General features: G+C 36.0%; 1 protein-coding gene across 1 annotated transcript in view; it reads right to left on the reverse strand.

The window, feature by feature from the left end:
- SUGCT (succinyl-CoA:glutarate-CoA transferase) overlaps window positions 1-21,821 on the reverse strand; it is a 774,528-nt gene that overhangs the window by 617,811 nt on the left and 134,896 nt on the right. The window contains exon 8 of the mRNA XM_043588522.1: window positions 15,980-16,123. Within this exon, the coding sequence (XP_043444457.1) occupies window positions 15,980-16,123 (144 nt within the window). The remainder of the gene's footprint in view (window positions 1-15,979; window positions 16,124-21,821) is intronic.

The following is a 21,821-nucleotide window of genomic DNA, read 5'->3' on the forward strand; positions in this document are numbered from 1 at the left end:
TTCAATCTCCATAGTTTCTACATTCTATTATTTAAAATATCTACTTTTGGGGACATCTGGGTGGCTCAGTCAGTAAAGCGTCCAAGTCTTGATTTCGGCTCGGGTCATGATCTCTGCTCTGATAGCATGGAGCACGCTTGGAATTGTCTCTCTCCCTCTCTCTCTGCGCCGCACTCCCCCAACTTGTGCTCTCTCTCTCTCTCTCAAAAATAAATAAATAAACTTAAAAAAATAAAATATCCAGTTTTCAACAACAACAAAATTAAGAGACATGAAAAGAGATGGTAAATTATGGCTCTGCACAGTGGGGGGTAGGAGGCGGGAGAAGGTAGGGGAAGGCAGTCAAGAGGAACTATCTCTGAGGAAGCCCCAGTGTTATACTTCCTAGACAAAGACTTTAAATCAGGTACTGTAAGTTTGTACAAAGAAAGACCTGAAAGAACCCTGCCTGAAAAATTAAAGAAAAGTGTAAGCATGACTATGAGAGTGGAGTCAGAAGAGAGGAAAGAATAACAGTGGAAGAATAAATATTCAAAAGAGCAATGGCCAAAAACTTCCCAAATTTGATGGAAAACATTAATCGACACATCCAACAAGCTCAGCGAATTCCAAGCAGGACCCAAAGAGATCCAAATCTAGACACATAAAAAATCAACTGACAAAAGACAGAGACAAAGAAAGAATTTTGAAAGTAGAAAGATTTCATGCCTGACTTCTCATTAAAAATCACAGGTCCCATAGAATAACATATATGGGTAGAGAGAATGCCAAACAAGAATTTTATTTCTGGAAAAACTACCTTTAAAAACTAAAGGAGTAATTAAGACATTTTTAGAGAAACAAACAAAAAAAAAAAAAAAAGGAAGAATTTGTTGCTAGCAAACCTGTCCCACAAGAAATACCAAAGGGAGTCCTGGAGGCAGAAATGGAATAAATAAATAAATAAATAAATAAATAAATAAATAAATACTAGACAGTAACACAAATCCACACAAAGAAATAAAGAGCACCAGTAGAGCTACCTAAAATAAGTAAGGATAGGGGGCTCCTGGGTGGCTCAGTCAGTTAAGCATCTGACCTTGGCTCAAGTTGTGATCTCACAGTTTGTGGGTTCAAACCCCACGTTGGGCTCTGTGCTGACAGCTCAGAGCCTGGAGCCTGCTTTGGATTGTGTGTCTCCCTCTCTCTCTGCCCCTCCCCTGCTTGCACTCTGTCTCTCTCTCTCTCAAAAATAAATAAACAAACATTAAAAAACTTGGGGTGGGAGGGGGCAACTGGGTGGCTCAGTCGAATAAGCATCTGACTTTGGCTCAGGTCATGATGTCACGGTTCGTGGTTTCTAGCCCTACATTAGGCTCTGTGTTAACAGCTCAGAGCCTGGAGCGTGCTTTGGATTCTGTGTTTCCCTCTCTCTGCCCCTCCTCTGCTCACACTCTGTCTCTGTCTCTCAAAATAATACATAAACATTTTTTAAAATTTTAAACAAAATAAGTAAGCACAAAAGGCAGTATAAATATATTTTGTGCATAAATCTTTCTTCTTCTACTTGATTTAGAAGAGAACTGAATAGAGCCTATAGTGGTAAATCTGTGCTGATGAGCATACAATGTATAAAGATGTAATATGTATCACAATAGTGGTGCAAAGAAAAGAGGAGGAAACAAAGCTATATTGGAGCAAAATTTTTACCTGGTATTCAAATTAAGTTGATATTAATCTAAAATAGATTGTTTTAGATTGAGATATTATTTATAATTCCCAGGACAACACTGAGAAAATAAAAAATTAATATATGTATTATATATATAAAGGGAATCATAATAATACACTACAAAACATCTATTTAACCAAAAAAAGACATTAATGAAGGAACAAAGAAACAAAAAAATGTAAGACATAAAAAACAATAGCAAATAGCAAATTTAAAAAGCAGAGATTAGCAAAATGCAGTAAAAAAATCAATCTAACCATATTCTGTCTATAAGAGACACACTTTAAATTCAAAACCACAAAGAGGTCAAGGTAAAATGATGAAAGACGATACACCATGTGTCACGGGCTGTGCCTCCTCAAAAGTTCATGCAATTGAAGTCTCAATCTTTATACCTCAGGATGTGACCACATTTGGAGACAGTGTCTTCTAAGAGGCAATTAAGTTAAAATAAGGTCACTGGGATGTGCCAATCTAAAATGACTGATGTCTTTATGTAAAGCAAACATTTGGACACAGAGTGCAAAAAAATGATGATGTAAAAACATAGGTAAACATGACCATCCACAAGCAAGAAAAAAGACCTGAACCAGATCCTTCCCTCATGGCCTTCAGAAGAAATCAACTCTGACAACACCCTCACCTCAGAGTTCAACCCTCTAGAATTATGAGAAAATAAATGTCTAGTGTTTAAGCCACTCAGTCTATGGTACTTCATTATGATAGCCCTAGCAAATAATACCTCATGAAAATGGTAGCCAAAAGACAGATGGAATACATACAAATATCAGACAAAATAGACTTTAAGACCAAAAACTTGTTACTGGAGGCAAATGAATTCATTTTACAATGATCAAATGGTCAATTTATCAGGAAGACATAACAATTATAAACATATATGAGCCTAACAACAGACCACCAAAGACCTGAAGCAAAAACTGAGAGAACTGAAAGAAGAAAGAGACAATCCAATAATAATACATGGAGACTTACATACCCCACTTTCAATAATGGATAGAGTGACTAGGCAGAATATCAACAGAGAAATAGAACTGAAATGCATAAATGTAAATCAAAACCACTTTACATGAATTACTTTATAAGAACTAAATTAAAAAATTATAGAGGGGCACCTGGGTGGCTCCGTCAGTTAAGCATCCAACTCTTGGTTTTGGCTCAAGGGCTGATCTCACAGTTCGTGGGATTCAGCCCTGCTTCAGGCTCTGTGCTGACAGAGGGATTCTCTCTCTCTCTCTCTCTCTCTCTCTCTCTCTCTCTCTCTCAAAATAAATAAATAAATACACTTTTAAAACAAATTATAGAGAATAGCTAGTCATGTTAGGAAAGGATGTGGAAAAATTAGATACTTCATAAATTGCTGGTGACATTATAAAATAGTGCTGCTGTTTTAGAAAAAAAAATTACAGTTCCTCAAAATATTAAACATAACATTACTTTACAAACCAACTAGACTTAACAGGCATCTATATAACACCCCACTTCACAAGCACACCTGGAATATTCTCTAAGACAGACCATTCGTTAGGTCAAAAACAAGCCTCAGTACATTTAAAAAGACTGAAATTCACACAATGAACGTTCTCCAACTACAATGGAATGAAGTGAAAAATTAATAACAGAAGGTATTTGGGAAATTCACAAACGAATGGAAATTCAACAGCACATTCCTAAAAACCAATGGATCAAAGAAGAAATCACAAAAGGAAATTAGAAAGCAATTTGAGATAATTGAAAAGGAAAACACAACACACCAGAACTTATGAGATGAAATTTAGTGAAACAGTCCTTAAAGGAAATTTACAGCTGAAAATACCTACGTTTAGAAAGAAAATGACCTCAAATAAATAACTTAACATTCCACCATAAGACACCAAAAAAAGACGAGCAAACTAAACCCAAAATTAACAAGAGGAAAGAAATAATAAAGAGCAGGAATGAATGAAATAGAATGGAGAAAAACAACAGAGAAAATCAATGAAATCTAACGTTGGTTTGCTGGAATGATCAACAAAATTAACAAATCTTAAGGTAGACTGAGAAGAAAAAGAGAGAAGACTCAAATTACTAAAATCAGGAATAAAAGAGTGAACATCTCTAATCATCTTACAGAAATAAAAAGGGTTATATAAAAATACTACAGGGGCACCTGGGTGGCTCAGTTGGTTGAGCATCTGACTTTGGCTCAGGTCATGATCTCGCAGTTGACGAGTTCGAGCCCCGTGTCAGGCTCTGTGCTGACAGCTCAGAGCCTGGAGCCTGCTTCAGATTCTGTGTCTCCCTCTCTCTCTGCCCTCCCCCCCCCCACTCATCTCTGTCTCTGTCTCAAAATAAACGTTAAAAAAAATTTTTTTAATACTACAATCATATTCCAATAAATTAAGTCACCTAAATAAAATGACAAATTCCTACAAAGACACAAATTACTGAAACTGACTAAATAATAAATAGAAAATCGAAATAAACATATAACAAATAGGGAGATTCAATTAGTACTCATAAAACTTACAAAACAATTAAAAGTCCAGGATTTTTTAGCTTCATTGATGAACTCTACCAAACAATTAAAGAAAAACTAATGCCAATTCTCCACAAACTCTTCCAAAAACTAGGAGAGAAAGGAAAAACTCATTCTATGTGATATACCTGATACCAAAAACAGAAAAATATCCAGAAGAAGAAAACTACAGACCAATTCTCCTTTTGAATATAGACCCCAAAATCCTTAGCAATATAGTAGCAAACTGAATAGAGCAACATATACAAAAGATTATGCAACATGACCAAGTGAGATTTTCCCCAGGACTACAAAATCAATCAATCAAAGTTAACCAATTAATAATCAAATAACAATTTAATAGGATAATTGATGAAAGCCAAATAATAATCTTAATAGTTTCAGAAACAGCAGTTGCCAAAATCTAACACCTTTTGTGATAAAAACACTCAGCAAACCAAGTATAAAAGGAAACTCCTCAATCTGATAAAGAGCATCAATGAAAAAACCACAGCTCACCTCATACATACTGGTAAAAACTGAACGTTTTGCTCTGAAATAAAGAAGAAGAAAAGGTTGTTTGCTCTTGCCACTTCTATTCAACATTGTACTGGGATTCTTTCTACCCAGGGCAGTTAAGCAAGAAAAAGAAATAGCAGGCATCCATTTTGAAAAGGAGAAAGTAAAACTATCTTTATTCACATATGATGTGGTCTTGTATATGGAAAATCCTTACAGTATCCACTAAAATACACTTAGAACTAGAAAAATGAGCCCAGCAAGGTTGCAAGATACAAGATGAATCTACAATCATGTTAAGTTCTATTGCTCAGTGCTAATCACCTTACTGATTAAGATCATTCTCCCAAAAGATAAGTCAAGATATATTCTTTTTGTAAGTCCTTCTTAATAGCTAAAACATATTCCCCAAACATCCCTATTCATCATAACAATATATTTCTAGCATTGGGCACTTAAAGATTTAAGTGCATAAATAAATTAATGAATAGTGGGAGGGCCTTATACACTCAAGGAGAATAAAACTATAGCAGTCTCTGGATGCAGACCTAGTTCAGGTTCCAGCTCTACCACTTAGTTAATGACTATGTGACGTAGAGCAAGTTACATTATTATTCTGTGCCTCTGTTTCCTCCTCAGTAAAATGGGAACAATAGAGCTGTTGAGTAAATAAATTAGTTAATATATGCAAGGTTCTTAGAATAGTGTCTAGTATAAAGCAAACATTATACAAGTTTTATTAAGTTGTTAAAGCCATTCTCAATAATTCAACTTCGGAGAATAAAAGCAGCCTATGTAACACAGCATCTACTCCAAGGTCAGCAAGGTGATAGCGCTTCCCCAGTGTTGCACCTTGGCAGACACTGTTGTTAATAACCACAGCACTGTCTCACCACAGAACCTGTCTCAATCTTCTTGGTACTGGTCTCCAGTCAGCCCAAGTGATTAAAGATTAAAGCTATTCGCAGTCCTGTGTTGTTTCTTCTATCATCCCACTAAAACAGCACTTTGAGAACTTTTAGTTCTGTTGTTAACAGAACTCAACTCTTACTCTACAGGTTTGACCTGTTAACTACTCCTAACTTCTAATGGGCCTACTAATTATAGATTATTGGGTTATTATTTAAATGTCACAACCCATGCTTATTCTTCAGATGATTATTAATAAATGACCAGGTTTAGTGCCAGTGTCAACTTCAAGGGATGTCTTGCAGTCAGTCACACCAGACTTTTGTCAGTTCCTAGAACATGCCAAGTCCTGTCCTGCTTCAGGCCTTTGCATTTATTGTTCCCTCTCTCTAGAATTATCTTGCCCTGGCTAACAGACGTGCCCCTGTTATCTTTATTACACTGTTTATTTCCTTCTGCAAATGTGTCACTTATTACTCGTTTTTTTGTCTGTGTCTAAATTCCATTAGACAAGGAACATACTGGCTTATTTATCATTTATTGCATACTTTGGCATATAGTAGATGAGAAAAAGGGAGCAAGGATGGACGGATGGCAGGCAGACAGACTCTGTTAGTGCAGATTCTCCTTCATTTCTTACTCCCTACAGTGAGTATCCATAGGTTGAAAAAAAAGAGAAAAAGATCTGAATAATAACTTTTAAGGTGAAAATATATTTAGTATATGTCATTTACCACAACAGAAAGGTAAATTAAAGCATATTAGAAGATTTTCTATGAAAATGGTTGAAACCAAAGTAGTTTCCTTTTAGCCTCCAGTCATCTACAAAATGAAATCAACCAGAATATCCAAATTGCTAAGTACTTGAGTTAATCAAGATCTTGTTATGTATTGCTGGTATATAATGACTCAAGGATACAAAAAAACTTAAAAATTACTTACCATTATACTTCATATACATTCTGTAAAGAACTTAAAGTGATTTTCCTAGAAATTAAATCTCAACCACCGTGCTTCATGCTAGTGGTTTACTTTTCCTTTAGCTACAATGATGACATAATGGTTGGGGCCAAATAGATGTGTTCCACTAGGAATCAGTTGGTCTATAACTATGGCAGGTATAGAGCTACTACTAATTAGCCAACACAGAGGATATGATTACTACATTTCATTCTACATAAAATGTTCCAACCCTAGGAAGTACAAAGATGAAGGTAGAATTGATTAACTTAGCAACAAAAACAAATTGTTGTTAACTCTAGTAGAACATAAGTGATTCTCATACTGTTAAATCCACCTTTAGGAACAGTCAGTTAAATTCATTATTCCATAAGATTCTGCAAAACTAAAATCTAAATTCAGTGACTATTTATCAGCACCAATGGATCTTTCTCCTATCTCTTTTGTATCTTGATCTTAATCATGTTCCTATTTTTTTCATAACATTTTGAAAGTACCAAATTGTTTTAAAGTATCTAATAAGAGAATTAAATTAGATCACAATGAAATTTGTCCTCCTGTTTTATTCTTTTCTCCTTTGAGATATTATCTCACCACTGATTATCAATTATTACAATTAAAAGCCCTAGTTTCCCTCACTGTGGTTCATGTCATATAAAAATATGCAATGCCCATGAATATAACTAAGGATTTCAGTTATACAAAGCTAGAGCATCCTCCCAATACACTTACATTTCACTGGATCTTCTAGAAGAAGGAGAAGGAGGAGAAGGAGGAGGGAGAGGGGGAGGAGGAAGAGGGAAGGAGGAGGAGGAGGAGGAGGAGGAGAAGAAGAAGAAGAAGAAAGAAAGAAAGAAAGAAAGAAAGAAAGAAAGAAAGAAAGAAAGAAACAGCCAACCATGTTTTATATTACAGCCAACTAGCATTCAATCCAACCAACAGTATAAAAATAAAACCATAATATATTATCTAAAATTCTAATTTTCTTTGGAAATCATCCGAGATTTCATTTTTTGGTGTGTCTTTACCTTCCTAATTAGTCACCTTGATATTAGATAAGTGTTGATTTTTTTTTATTATTCCCTGAACTATAATAAAGGAGCAGGAGACCTTGGAGAGAATGCCAGTTAAAGAATGGAAGCTGGACAAGGATTTAAAAATTGGCTTCATGGGGCACCTGGGTGGCTCAGTCAGTTTAGTGTCCAATCCTTGCTTTCAGCTCAGGTCAGGGTCTCAGTTTGTGAGTTAGAGCCCCAGGTCAGGCTCTGTACTAACAACGCAGGACCTGCTTGGGATCCTCTCTCTGTCTCTCTCTGTCTCTCTCTCTGTCTCTGTCTCTCTCTCTCTCTCTCTCTCTCACACACACACACAATAAATAAATAAATAAATAAATAAATAAATAAATAAATAAATAACAAACTTAAAAATTAAAAAAGAAATGTTTTTAATGGGCCTCAAGTAACTAAGGATTGTCAGGCTGACAGGAGTCATCAGGGCAGAAATGCATTAGGCTCCTCAAAAACGGGAGATTCAAATGCAAACTCACAGTTCTCTGATTTCTTAAGCTTTCTGATGATATTACCTCCTCTTTTTTCTCTCCCTACTCCATGCTGTCAACTTCCTTGGTCATAGGCTGCTGCCTCTCTCCCTTTCCATCCTCTATTCACCCTTCAGCATGATCTCAACCTTCAGCCTCCCACTTCCTTCCTGGATACGTAATTGTCTTTCCTCACAGATCTGGCACATTTACAATATTCTTAAGGAAATTCTTTCAGAGTTGACATCAATATGATACAGTGCTCATGATACTTGAGAGGTACACAAAATGTTTTCATTCTAATTTCTTTTTTTATATTTATTTATTTTTGAGAGAAAGAGAGAGAGAAAGAGAGAATGGGGAAGGGGCAGAGACACAGATAGACACAGAATCTGACACAGGGTCCAGGAACTGAGCTGTCAGCACCGATGTGGTGCTCAAACTCACGAACTGCAAGATCATGACCTGAGCTGAAGTCAGATGCTTAACCAACTGAGCCACCCAGGCGTCCCAATTCTAATTGCTTTTTAGATCAGAAAAAAATTAATGCAATAATAATTAATACACAATAATGAATTATATTCATCTTTATACCAATGCAGCTGTAATTCATAGTATTTTTATTGGAGCAAAGGACCCACAAGGGCAGAATTTTCTAGGGCCCACAGAAGTCATAATGGGCCCTGAATTGTGAGTCAACCTAGCCCTACATCCTTCCCCACTCAAAACTGGTCCATGCTAGCCTTATGGGTAAGACCCATACCAGAAGTGACCATATGAGTATTTATTTCAAAACCTGACTTATGGTGACGGTTGCATCACTCAACACATACACTAAGAATTATTAAACGGTCCATTGAAACAGGGTGAATTTTATGATGTGAAAAATATACCTCACTGAAACTGTTTCTTTAAAAAAATATAGAAGGGCACCTAGGTGGCTCAGTTGGTTAAGCCTCCGACTCTTGATGTTGGCTCAGGTCACGATCTCAAGTTCGTAAGTTCAAGCCCCACATCGGGCTCTGAACTGACAGTGTGGAGCCTGCTTCAGATTCTTTCTCTCCTTCTCTCTCTGTCCCTCCCCTGCTCTCTCTCTCTCAAAAAACAAACTAAAAAAAAAAAATTTTTTTTAAGATACAGAATAAAAAAAAAAGCAGAAACACAGGTGTATCTAAAAACACAAAAAGATAAATTTCAGATTACTATACTTATTTTAAATTCAGAAGTTGATCCACAAAAATGTGCCATAATACTGGGAGTTAAAATTTTATCTACCCTAAATATGAACACTTTTACAAACATGAAAAAAGAATAATGACATCAAAAATGTCAAAACATTCTATATGTGAAAATAATTATGGAAGTTTGGTGCTAAAAAAACTAACTCATTGTAGTAGTAATTAAGGGAGCCTGGTTGCAATTAAGTACAGGAAGGATATTAAAACTTCCAAAAGATATTTCTGTCAGCCACAACAGAAGAATAAGAGCAACAGAATAATTGGAACCACATCCAAATCCACTTCCTTGTTATTTACCAATATCATCTAAAGAATACTGTTTAGATGCTGACGTGAGACAATCTTCAGTTGACAACTTTAAATCATATTAAGACTTAAAAAAAAAATCAAAGAATTTTATGACAAGGGTTAAAAGTTCACAGCCTTGAAACTACAAAAAATCTGGTGCCCACTATAAACCACATCCTGGCAACTGTCATGTCTCTACAATGAAACGGTTTTGTTGTGGTCGAGGCAATCAGCTCTGAGTTAATAATTAGCTACTATTCAAATCAAGTGTAATTTGTGTAATTGTACACTAGATCACTTTTAGGAGAGGGAGTACAAAATTTCATTTTTAGCAACTGATATTGAATGTTATAGTCATTCATTTGTCATCCTGTGTAATGCAATCAAAATGAGTTAGAAAAGCCTGTTTTTTTACCCACTGCATGAAATCGCAGTCACTTTCCAGGCATCTGAAATGAAGTTCGAATGCTATCTGCTTAATGCAGGTGAACATTTATATAAAAAAAGAAGAAGAAAGTGAATACATTTTTTAAAAGGTGAAGTTTCCTATTATATTACTTTGAAAAGCATCTAGAAATAGCACTTCACATTTACATGAAGCAGATTTTAATCATTTTGGGGTTGGGTTGGGTTTTTGGATCTAGGATCTATGTTATCTTAAATCGAAAAACTAAGTAAAGTGGGATGTCTGGGTGGCTCAGTGGTTAAGTGTCCAACTTCAGCTCAGGTCATGATCTCATTGTTCATGAGTTCAAGCCCTGTGTTGGGCTCTGTGTTGACAGCTCAGAGCCTGGAGCCTACTTTGGATTCTGTGTCTCCCTCTCTCTCTCTGTGCCCCATTTTTTTTAATGTTTTATTTTATTTTTGAGTCAGAGAGAGACAGAGCATGAGCAGGGGAGGGGCAGAGAGAGACAGGGAGACACAGAAGCCGAAGCAGGGTCCAGGCTCTGAGCTGTCAGCACAGAGCCCGACGCGGGGTTTGAACCCACGAACCGCAAGATCATGACCCGAGCCAAAGTCAGACGCCCAACCGACTGAGCCACCCAGGCACCCCCCAAAAAAAATTTTTTTAAGGAAGACTAAGTAAAGTTAGTCAAGATTTCTCTATTATGAAAAGTTATAATAATTATGATAATAAAATAATTATGTCAATAACCAGTTTTTTTTAATCTCAGCCCATTTCTAACACTGCAAAATATTTTTTAAATAACCTAGTAAAATTAATGCTAGTCATCAGAATACTTTTATGAAGAATTTTTCACATCCTTGAGAGCAGTAGATTCTCAAAACAACCTAGTTATGTTAGTAGAATGTTGATTGGCCCCCCAACACTTATTTCCCCTTCCTCTGGACAAAAGATAACCACACAATGCTTTAGGTGAATCACATCTCCCCAGTTACAGTCTTATGGTTTGGGTAGAGTTAACTCTGTCACTAGTACCTAGAACAGCTTAAGCCAAATAGCATATTTCTTTCAGTCCTCATTAATTGGTTCAGGAATGGTCATTTAACCCAGTAAAATATATGGTCTTGTTTTCCGGGGCTTCCAGGAAAAAGGTCTTCCTTTCTCTTCCATCCAAACTTTTAAACAATTCTGTAAGTTTCCTTAACGGTACAGTATAAAGATGTAAGACCTGGGATCAGAACTGCTTCACCTATAGCTCCACATCATGAAACATGGAGAAAAGGGGACAGAGGAAGGCAGCGACAGCACAGAATAGGAGTGAAAACAGGAAAGTAAAGAAAGACAAGTGAGAAATAGACAGAGAAAAGAGATGCCCAAGGGTAGAGAAACACACGTGAGAAGAAGTACAGAGACAAGACAAGGGCAGAGGCAAAAAGAAAAAAACAGAGCTTGGGCTGCAGTGGGTTAAGAGAACAAAAATGTTCTTTCCACCCACTGCCTGGCACCTCAGACAGCCTTCAACAAAAAATAGTATCTGTACCACTGCCCTCTGAAACTCAAATGTTGTCCACACCTCAGAAGTTATTCAGCACATGGCAACTATAGCATGTACCCAAGCAGACGTAGTCTTTGGTTCAAAAGACCATCACCAACAGAATTTGTAGGTAGAGAAACAGAGGCCTTGGGAGGTTAAAATCCAGATTACGAAGCATAACATACAAGGCCCTTAACTACCTTGGTCCAGCCATGCTCCAAGGCCCTGTTAGAAAACCACACCTTAGACTCTCCTTTCTGACACAGCTGCCTCTTGTATTAAACCTTGGACTGAGGTGTCACTTTGCACTCCAACCTAGCGACCACAGAGCCTGGGGCACAGTGAGCCCTCAGTTGGCCAGAGTACATAAAAAAATCCAGGTGTCCATGACTCCAAATGCTGTTTTTCTCAAAATTCTCATATTTCAACAGAAACACTGGTCCATCGGGTTAAATTCCATGATAGTTTTCATTCACTGGATCTAAACATGATTAGATAATGATCCAGAGGGGCCACCTTGTTGCACTATCTTATTCTGACTCTTGGCATGCAGGTTGGGGGGCAGGGGAGCCAGTCCTGTTATGTTTTCCCTTGTTACTGAGTGCTCTTTTGCTTCCTCTGCCTCTTACTAAATTTGCCTTCTCCTCTGGAGCCCCAGTGTAGGAAAGCTGGATCTTTCCTGTCCCTCAGTGCTAAAAATCTAGCCTTTATGAAGCAGGGAAAAGAGAACCAGCCAGGATATCGGAAACCAAATTCTTGCTGTGACTCTTTGGTCAAGCAGATCAACCTCTCCTACTTCAGTTTCCTTATAAGTAAAATAGGAATAAAAATTTCTGCCCTACCTACCTCAGGTGATAATTACGAAGGTCATATAGAATAGTAAACGTGGGGCACTTGGGTGGCTCAGTTGGTTGAGCATCTGACTCTTGGTTGCAGCTTGGGTCATGATCCCAGGCCGTGGGATCGAGGCCCACATCAGGCTCCACACTGAGCATGGAGCCTGCTTAAGATTCTCTCTTTCTCTCCCTCTGCCCCTTTCCCAGGCTCACACTCTCTCTCTCTCTCAAAAATATAATAAAATAAAATAATAAAAATAATAAAAATAAAATAGTAGATGTGAAAGTCCATAGCTCTAAAATTAGACTTAATCAATTTTTTTATCATAAAAGGTAAAAGGTAGGGACAACAGTCAAGGTATGTAAACAAGCTAAGTGTTCATCAGTGGATGAATGGATAAAAATAATGTGATACATATACACACACACAATGGAATGTTATTCAGCCATAAAAAAAAAAAAAGGAAATCCTGTCATTTGCAATAACATGGATGGACCTTGAGGGCATTAAGTAAAATAAGCCAGACAGAGAAAAATAAATACAGTATAATCTCACTTATTTTTTTTTAATTTTTTTTAACGTTTATTTATTTTTGAGACAGAGAGAGACAGAGCATGAACGGGGGAGGGTCAGAGAGAGGGAGACACAGAATCTGAAACAGGCTCCAGGCTCTGAGCTGTCAGCACAGAGCCCGACGCGGGGCTCGAACTCACAGACCGCGAGATCATGACCTGAGCTGAAGTCGGCCGCTTAACCGACTGAGCCACCCAGGCGCCCCTAATCTCACTTATTTTTGGAATCTAGAAGACTTTTTTTTTACTAAAAAAAAAAATACCGAGCTCATAATACAGAGAATAGATTGGTGATTGTGAGAGGCAGAGGGTGGGTAAAACGGGTGAAGGGGGTCAAAAGGTACAAATTTCCAGTTATAAAATAAATAAGTCATAGGGATGTAATGTACAACATGGTGACTATAACTAGTAATACTCTACCACATATTTGAAAGCTGCTAAGAGAGTAGATGGGGAAAGTTTTCACCATGAGAAAACAAAATCAACCGATGTTAACCAGACGTGGTGAGCGTTTTGCAATATATACAAATATCAAATCATTATGTTGTACAACTGAACTTAATATAATTTTATATACCAGTTTTACCTCAGTTCATTTATTTTTGAGAGAGAGAGAGAGCGAGAGTGGGGGAAGGGCAGAGAGAGACACACACACAGAATCTGAAGCAGGCTCCAGGCTCTGAGCTGTCAGCACACAGCCTGACACAGGGCTTGAACCCACAACAGTGAGATCATGACCTGAGCTGAAGTTGGATTCTTAAGTGACTGAGTCACTCAGGTGCCCCAATTTTACCTCAATTTTAAAAAAGATAGTTAATGAGTCTTAAATACACAAATAATTTTAGCAAACTTTGACTAGGTTAACTACAGCACCATCAGCTACAGCTAAATCACTGCTACCTAGTTTACTGAAAACACATCATCTCATCATAAATTGTTTATTAAGTACTTATTCTAACTCAATGGTTTTCTACCTTTTTCTAATCTTTCGTAGCAAACCTAAAGGCTATGTGACATACCTACTGGTAACAGTGGGTCCCCAACTGATCTCAAAAGACTGGGAGAGACCGCTATTTGACAAATACTGGGATACGCTATTAGGTTACCACTGTAAACAGGAACAAACATTCCTGCATTCATGGAACTTACAGTCTTAGGAAATAGCATGAACAACAAACACAGACACATACCCAAAATGACTGGAATGTGTATATGTGTGTATGCATGCATGAGTTTGGACTTACTGTACCCTCACTTCGAAACAGCCCTACCAGTCATACCACCCCCCTCCACTCCCATCTCCAGGGACCCACACACCTCTGAGTTGTGCATCATTGCATTAGGTGATGGAAGAGAATTAAACTCTATAATACTCTACAGGAGAATTTCTTCCAAAGCTAATTATCATTGACATATAAGTAAAGCAGTCTAAGTACAGTTCAGGAGTCTTAAGGACTTTAAGCCTAGGACCCTCTGTGATCAGACAGGTCAAACACCCATGAAACCTTCATGTCTTCCATACTTATTAAATGTGTAACTTGTAAACAGTCACTTAACCTACATCAGGTTCCTTACAGCTATTAAATTAGAGGAGGGAAGAAAAAGGCTTTCAGCCTCTTCCCATAACTAACATCTGTGTTTTTCTATTCAAAAGACCATTCATTCATTTGGAGAGAATTATTTTACCCTTTTATTTAACCATTAAAATGCTCACTGTAACTCAAAGCTAATGTTGAAACTCCAGACATTGTAATTCACCTGCAACCATTTGATATTTTTCTTACCTCTAGATAATTCCTCAATTTTGTCTAAGAGAAAATATCTCCAAAGCAGTTTTCCAACTTTATTAGTCTCCTGTGTATGCCATTTAAATCTGAAATTCCTAACTGAGATCTCCATCTATAAAGTAATTTTTCTCATGGTAAAATATCTCCTTGCACAAATTAAACTATTTTCTTTTTTATTCTATTCCCGAAAAATTATCTGTCCCAAATCAACGTCCACCTATGGTACAGCACCTGGGTCTGCTCCAATAAAAAGGAGGCAAAATGTCAATGTGAGAGTTAGTTAACTCTTTTATTCTACCAGTTTAGTATTTAGCATAACATAACTGATAACTGTCTAAACCAAGGGTTCTTACTCCAGAGTCCATGGAAAGAATTCTGGCAACTAATTAACCTGAACAGAAAAAATTAGATCTTCATTTCCATCCAACTCCTAGATAAAATTTAGCATTTTCTTCAATTACGAGTGTAAGCAGCAAACCATAGATTAGTAGTACCTATGGCTTGATCACCAATAAATATTATACATATTTTCATATCATATTATAGTTATTGTAGGTATCTTAAAGCATCATTTATGTTCAACATTTCCTCAGAATTGTAGTAGTTACTAGGCCCAATAATAGATCTTATGGTTTAATGTGTTAATAAAAAAACGATATGTTATTATAACACAAAATTGGTTTTTACATTGAAATAACTATATTTCAATATAATTGGCTTCCCTTGCAATCCTAAGTATATCATTTTATGCATTTAGAAATATAATTCTAATAAAAGGTCCATAGACTTCACCAGAGTACACAAGGGGTCTGCAGTACAAAAAAGGTGAAGAAACTCTGGTCAAAAGAAGTTACAGAGCTCATGTGACAATAAAACAGAACCAAACGTACTCTTGTCTCACTCTTGTCACACTCATTCTAATATAAACAGTCCTTAAAATTCTAATTCAACAGCAATGCCTATTACAACAAAATCTTCATGGCCCACTTATTTTAAGAAGACAATAAGTAACTATATCAAAACAAAATAGCTTTTGCTGTTGTTGTTTGTGGGTTTTTTTCTGTTGTTTTTATTTTTGCACATGTGACCATAAAATTTGATATGAAAGAGTATGACTCAGATACACGTCTTTACAGCACAATCTAGAATGCTTTTTGGATTGGTACCTGAGATGACAGTAGGTTGCAATCAATGAACAGTCCTTTCCCAGTTTTATATCTTTGTATCAATCCAGCCATAATGGCTCCATATGCATACAGGCCAGTAGCAAGATCAGTCATGGCCACTCCTGGACGAACTGGATCTCCATCCTGATTGAGGGTTGGGGTGAGAAAAACGGAGAAAATTGAAAATTGAAACCATCAGATGATTTCTCAAATATTCTAAGATCAAACAGAAGAAAGAATTGTATATGACTTGTGCATGCCCACACACAAGAGAAAAACCAACAAGCTGCTACTGTGGATACCTGTTGGTGGTGAGAATATATATTTACTGTAGTTCTCACTCCTTCTCCTACCAACCAAACTAAACCAAACCAAATAAGATAAAATATTTTTTAAACGTGTCTGAAGTTCCTTCTTTTAAAAAAAAAAATTTAATGTTTATTTATTTTTGAGAGAGAGAGAGAGAGAGAACATGAGTGTGGGAGGGGCAGAGAGGGAGGGAGACACAGAATCTGAAGCAGGCTACAGGCTCCGAGCTGTCAGCACAGAGCCTGACACGGGGACCGAACTCAGGAACAGCAAAATCATGACCTGAGCCGAAGTCGGACAATGAACTGACTGAGCCACCCAGGTGCCTTCTTAATATATTTTACCTGTTTATAGTAACAAAATAAATAATTAAATTTGAATTTAAATGAGTTAATCTATTGGAAATGAAAAAGAGCATTTTTTTTTCCTGTTGGGTAGGAGGCTCTTCCAGGAAAAAAGGCAGAAGACCTGGGCTATTCTCCTTATAAGCATGCTAATTACTGGCAAATATACTAATGGTATTTGCTTAAAAAAAAAAAAGTAATACTTATCCATAGAAGGCTTTTAAAAGCAGATTATTCCTGGCTTAGAATTACTATGATAAACAAGCCTAGAATCTATAGGTTTATAAGGGATGGGACACCAGCTATGCATTATCAAAGTATAAAATGTAACATTTCACAGCCTGCAATGTTCCCTACTGTATGAGGTAACCCATGTACTTCATTAGGTATAGTATCTACTGCTCTGGGATTGAGAATTTTGTCTATTGTGGGAAGAAAGAAAGCCTCTCTCAATGTTCAAGACCTCAGTCTGATTTTCCTGTACCTTTTGGTTCCTTGTACCCTTAAAATTACAAGTAAAGCTTAATACTGATTAACATCTTCAACTGATGTCAGTCGGTTTTGATAATCCAATCCTTGACCTATACATACAGATACTAGAACTGTGCCTGGCAAACAATAAGTACCAGATAAAAATGAGCTAACACTATCATTTACATTATTATCAGTCATTGTAACATCATAGAGTTCTTATTTTTCACTACCTTGAATTCTGGTAAGCCTTTCATTACACAGAATACCTAAAAAAAACCTACCTTTCATCTGGTTGATGCATTTATTCAATCACTTCCTTATTCATTAATTCCAGCTGTTATTCAACCATTTTCAGAAGCTAGTTTTCCCTTTTCTACAACCCATACATAATCTGCCAATCACCTTATAAGAGTACTAAATAATGTTAAAAGCAAGTAAATGAGAATATTTAATGACTAAACTTTTTTTTTTTCTTTTCAACACCATTTCAAGAAAGATATAGCAATGAAAATTGGCAACTTCTGGCTGTTTTCTAACTATTATGATTGGAAAAACTTGTAGTTTTGTAGCATTCTATGTACTAATACCAAAATAGTAGAAAGAGAAATTAAGAAAATAACTCTATTTACAATTGTACCAAAAAGAATAAAATCAGTAAATTTTAAATTAAATTTGTCACTGGGATTTAAAATTATTTATTATGTTAAAAAATGAGAGACAAGGGGCGCCTGGGTGGCTCAGTCGGTTAAGCGTCTGACTTCAGCTCAGGTCACAATCTCGCAGTCGGAGTTCGAGCCCCACGCTGGGCTCTGGGCTGACGGCTCAGAGGCTAGAGCCTGCTTCCGATTCTGTGTCTCCCTCTCTCTCTGCCCCTCCCCCGTTCATGCTCTGTCTCTCTCTGTCTCAAAAATTAAAAATAAACGTTTAAAAAAAATTTTTTTTAAATGAGAGACAAGTTCAAATCTAAGTTTATAGACACATTTCCTCACTATAAAATAATATACTCATATTTTATCTGCTATGCTTCTCAGACCAATAGGAATAAAGTAGATAATAAATCTTTTAACTTATATATAAACTTATTGAAAGGGGGAGACTTCACCTGATTAATATTCTAAAAAATATCATTATGTTATCCAGAATAATAGTATTAAATGTATGGACATTAAATAAACATGAACTCATCCACAGAAACAACATTATCACTCTTAAAAGTGACAATTTGTACCAGATAATTTTGTGAAACACTAAGTGAAACAAGCTTACTAACACGCTTTAGATTCAAAGATACAAATTGGCTGAAAATAAAAAGAAAGCATGGGGAAAAACAGATCTTGCAAACAATAGCCATAAAAGTGCTGGAGTGGCTATACTACTATCAGACAAGATAGATTTTAAACAAACCAAAAAAAGTCACTAGAGAAAATAAAAGATTTTATAAGGAAAATGGGGCCATGGCACTGGGAAGATATAATAATTATAAACATATATGCACCCAAAACAGAGCTGTCAAAATATAAAAAGCAAAAAGTGACATATTTGAAAAGAGAAACAGACACTTCAGGTATAATAGCAGGTTTCAATACTCAAATACAAATAGTGAATAGAACAACTAGAGAGAATATCAGAAAAGAAAGAAGAGATTTGAGCAACACCATAAACCAAATACATCTATATTTAAATGACTATAAAACACTTCATGCAACAACAACAAAACGCACATTCTTCTCAAGTGCACATGGAACATTCTCTAGGACAGATCATATCATAGGCAATAAGACAAGCTAAAATAAACTTAAAAGTAGTGAGTTCACACAAAATATGTTCTCAGATAACAACTGAATAAAATTAGAATCACTAACAGAGGCATATTTTGGAAACTCAAAAATATGTGCACAGTAAACAACATAATCCCAACATACCAATAAGCAACAAAGAAAATCACATAAGAAATTAGAAAATACTTCAAGATGAATAAGAGGCATCCATATAGGTAAAGTTTAACCTATCTCTATTTACAGACAACATTGTACTACACATAGAAAATCCCAGACTCCACCAAAAAAACTATTATTTACTGAGTAAATGAATTCAGTAAAATTTCAGGATACAAAATTAATACCCAGAAGTAAGTATCATTCTATATACTAATAATGAAAGAGAAATTAAGAAAATAACTCCATTTACAAGTATACCAAAAAGAATAAAATACCTAGGAATAAACTTAAAGAAGAAGGTGAAAGTCCTGTACTTTGAAAACTATAAAACATCAGTGAAAGAAATTGAAGATGACACAAACAAATGGAAATATATGTCATGCTCATGGATTAGATGAATTAATCTAAAAAATATGCATACTACCCAAAGCAATCTACAGATTCAATGCAATCCCTATCAAAATACCAACAGCATTTTTCATAAAACTACAACAAACAATCCTAAAATTTGTATGGAACCACACAAGTCCCCAAATAGTCAAAGCAACCTTGAAAAAGAAAAACAAAGCTGGAAGCCTCACAATTCTGACTTCAAGTTATATTACAAAGCTGTAGTGATCAAAACAGTATGGTACTGGCACAAAAATAGACACATAGATCAACAGAACAGAACAGAGAACCCAGAATAAACCCACAATTATATGGTCAATTAATCTATTACAAAGGAGGCAAGAATACACAATGAGGAAAAGACAGTCTCTTCATAAATGGTACTGGGAAAACTAGACAGCTACATGTAAAAGAATGAAACTGAACCACATTCTAACACCACACACAAAAATAACTCAAAATATATTAAAGACCCAAATGTAAGACATGAAACCATAGAAAACCTAGAAGAGAACACAGGCAGTCATTTCTCTAACATGAACTACAGCAATAGTTTTCTAAATATGTCTCCTAAAGCAAGGGGAAAAAAAACAAAAATAAACTATTGGGACTACATCAAAATAAAAAGTTCTTTCACAGTGAAAGAAACCATCAACAAAACAAAAATGCAACCTAGTGAATGGGAAAAGATATTTGCAAATGATAAATCCAATAAAGGGTTAAGATCCAAAATATGTAAAGAATTTACACAACTCAATACCAAAAAAAAAAAAATCTGATTAAAAATGGGCACAGAACCTGAATAGAAATTTTTCCATAGAAGACCTACAGATGGCCAACAGACACATAGAAAGATTCTCAACATCACCAATCACCAGAAAAACAGAAATTAAGACCACAATGAGATATCACCTTACATCTGTCAGAATGGCTTAAATCAAAAAGATAAGAAATAACAAATATTGCCAAAGACATGGAAAAAAAAGGAACTTTTGTGCTCTGTTGGTGGGAATGTAAACTGGTACACTCCATACTGTGGAAATAATATAAGAGTTCCTCAAAAAATTAAAAATAGAAAGACCATATGATCCAATAATTCCACTACTGGCTATTTACCCCCAAAAAAACAAAAACACTAATTCAAAAAGATATATATACCCCTATGTTTGTTGCAGCCTTACTTACAATAGCCAAGATATGGAAGCAACCTAAGAGTCCATCAAGAGCCAAATGGACAGGGTGCCTGGGTGGCTCAGTCGGTTAGGCGACCAACCTCAGCTCAGGTCAAGATCTCACAGTTCATGAGTTCAAGCCTTGCATCAGGCTCTGTGTTGACAGCTCAGAGCCTAGAGCCTGCTTCGGATTCTGTGTCTCCCTGTCTCTCTCTGCCCCTCCCCTGCTTGCACTCTATCTCTCAAAAATGAATAAATGTTAAAAATTTTCAAAAAAACAGAGAGAAACAAATGGATAAGGAATATGTGGTATATTTGTACATGTACACACACACACACACGCACACACACACTTAAATATTACATTGTCATAAAAAAAGGGTGAGATACATCCATTTGAGACAGCCCGGATAGACCTGGAGGGTATTATGCTAAGTGAAATAAGTCAGAGAAAGACAAATACCATACGATTTTGTTTATATGTAGAATCTAAAAAACAAATGAAATAACAAACAAAAAGCAGAAACAGACTTTGTTTGATGGTTGCCAGAGGGATGGAAGATGGGGGCTAGGGAAAATGGTGAAGAGAGGTGGCTTCCAGTTTTGGAATAAATAAGTCATGGGAATAAAAGGCACACAGCACAAAGAATATAGTCAATGGTATTGGAACAGTGTTGTATGATGCAGATGGTAGCTACATCTGTGGTGAGGATAGCATAACATATAAACATGTGGAATCACTATCTTGTACACCTGAAAATAATGTAACATTGTGGGTCAACTATACTCAAATAAAATTTTTTTTAAAAAGGAAAGAAAATGCTTCAAGACAAATGAAAATAAAGGTAAACATACCAAAATTTACAAGATGCAGCTAAAGCAGTATTTGAGAGCAACTTATAGCTGTACATACCTGTATTTAAAAGAAGAACTATCTCAAAATAACAGCTAAGCATTTAAAGAATTGTCTACCAAGCATTTAAAGAAGAGTTAATATTAATTCGTAATAAATGCCTCCAAAAACTGAAAGAGAACACTTCTCAGCTTATTCTTTGAGGCTAGTAATATACTGAGGTCAAGCCACACAAAGACATCAAAAGAAAATAAAACTATACAGACCAATATCTCTTATGAATATAAACACAAAAAAAATTCTCAACCAAATACTAGCAAATTGAATCTGGCAATATACAAAAGGATTATACACCATGAGCAA

The sequence above is a fragment of the Prionailurus bengalensis genome, chromosome A2, assembly GCF_016509475.1.
Source record: "Prionailurus bengalensis isolate Pbe53 chromosome A2, Fcat_Pben_1.1_paternal_pri, whole genome shotgun sequence".
Taxonomy (NCBI): Eukaryota; Metazoa; Chordata; class Mammalia; order Carnivora; family Felidae; genus Prionailurus; species Prionailurus bengalensis.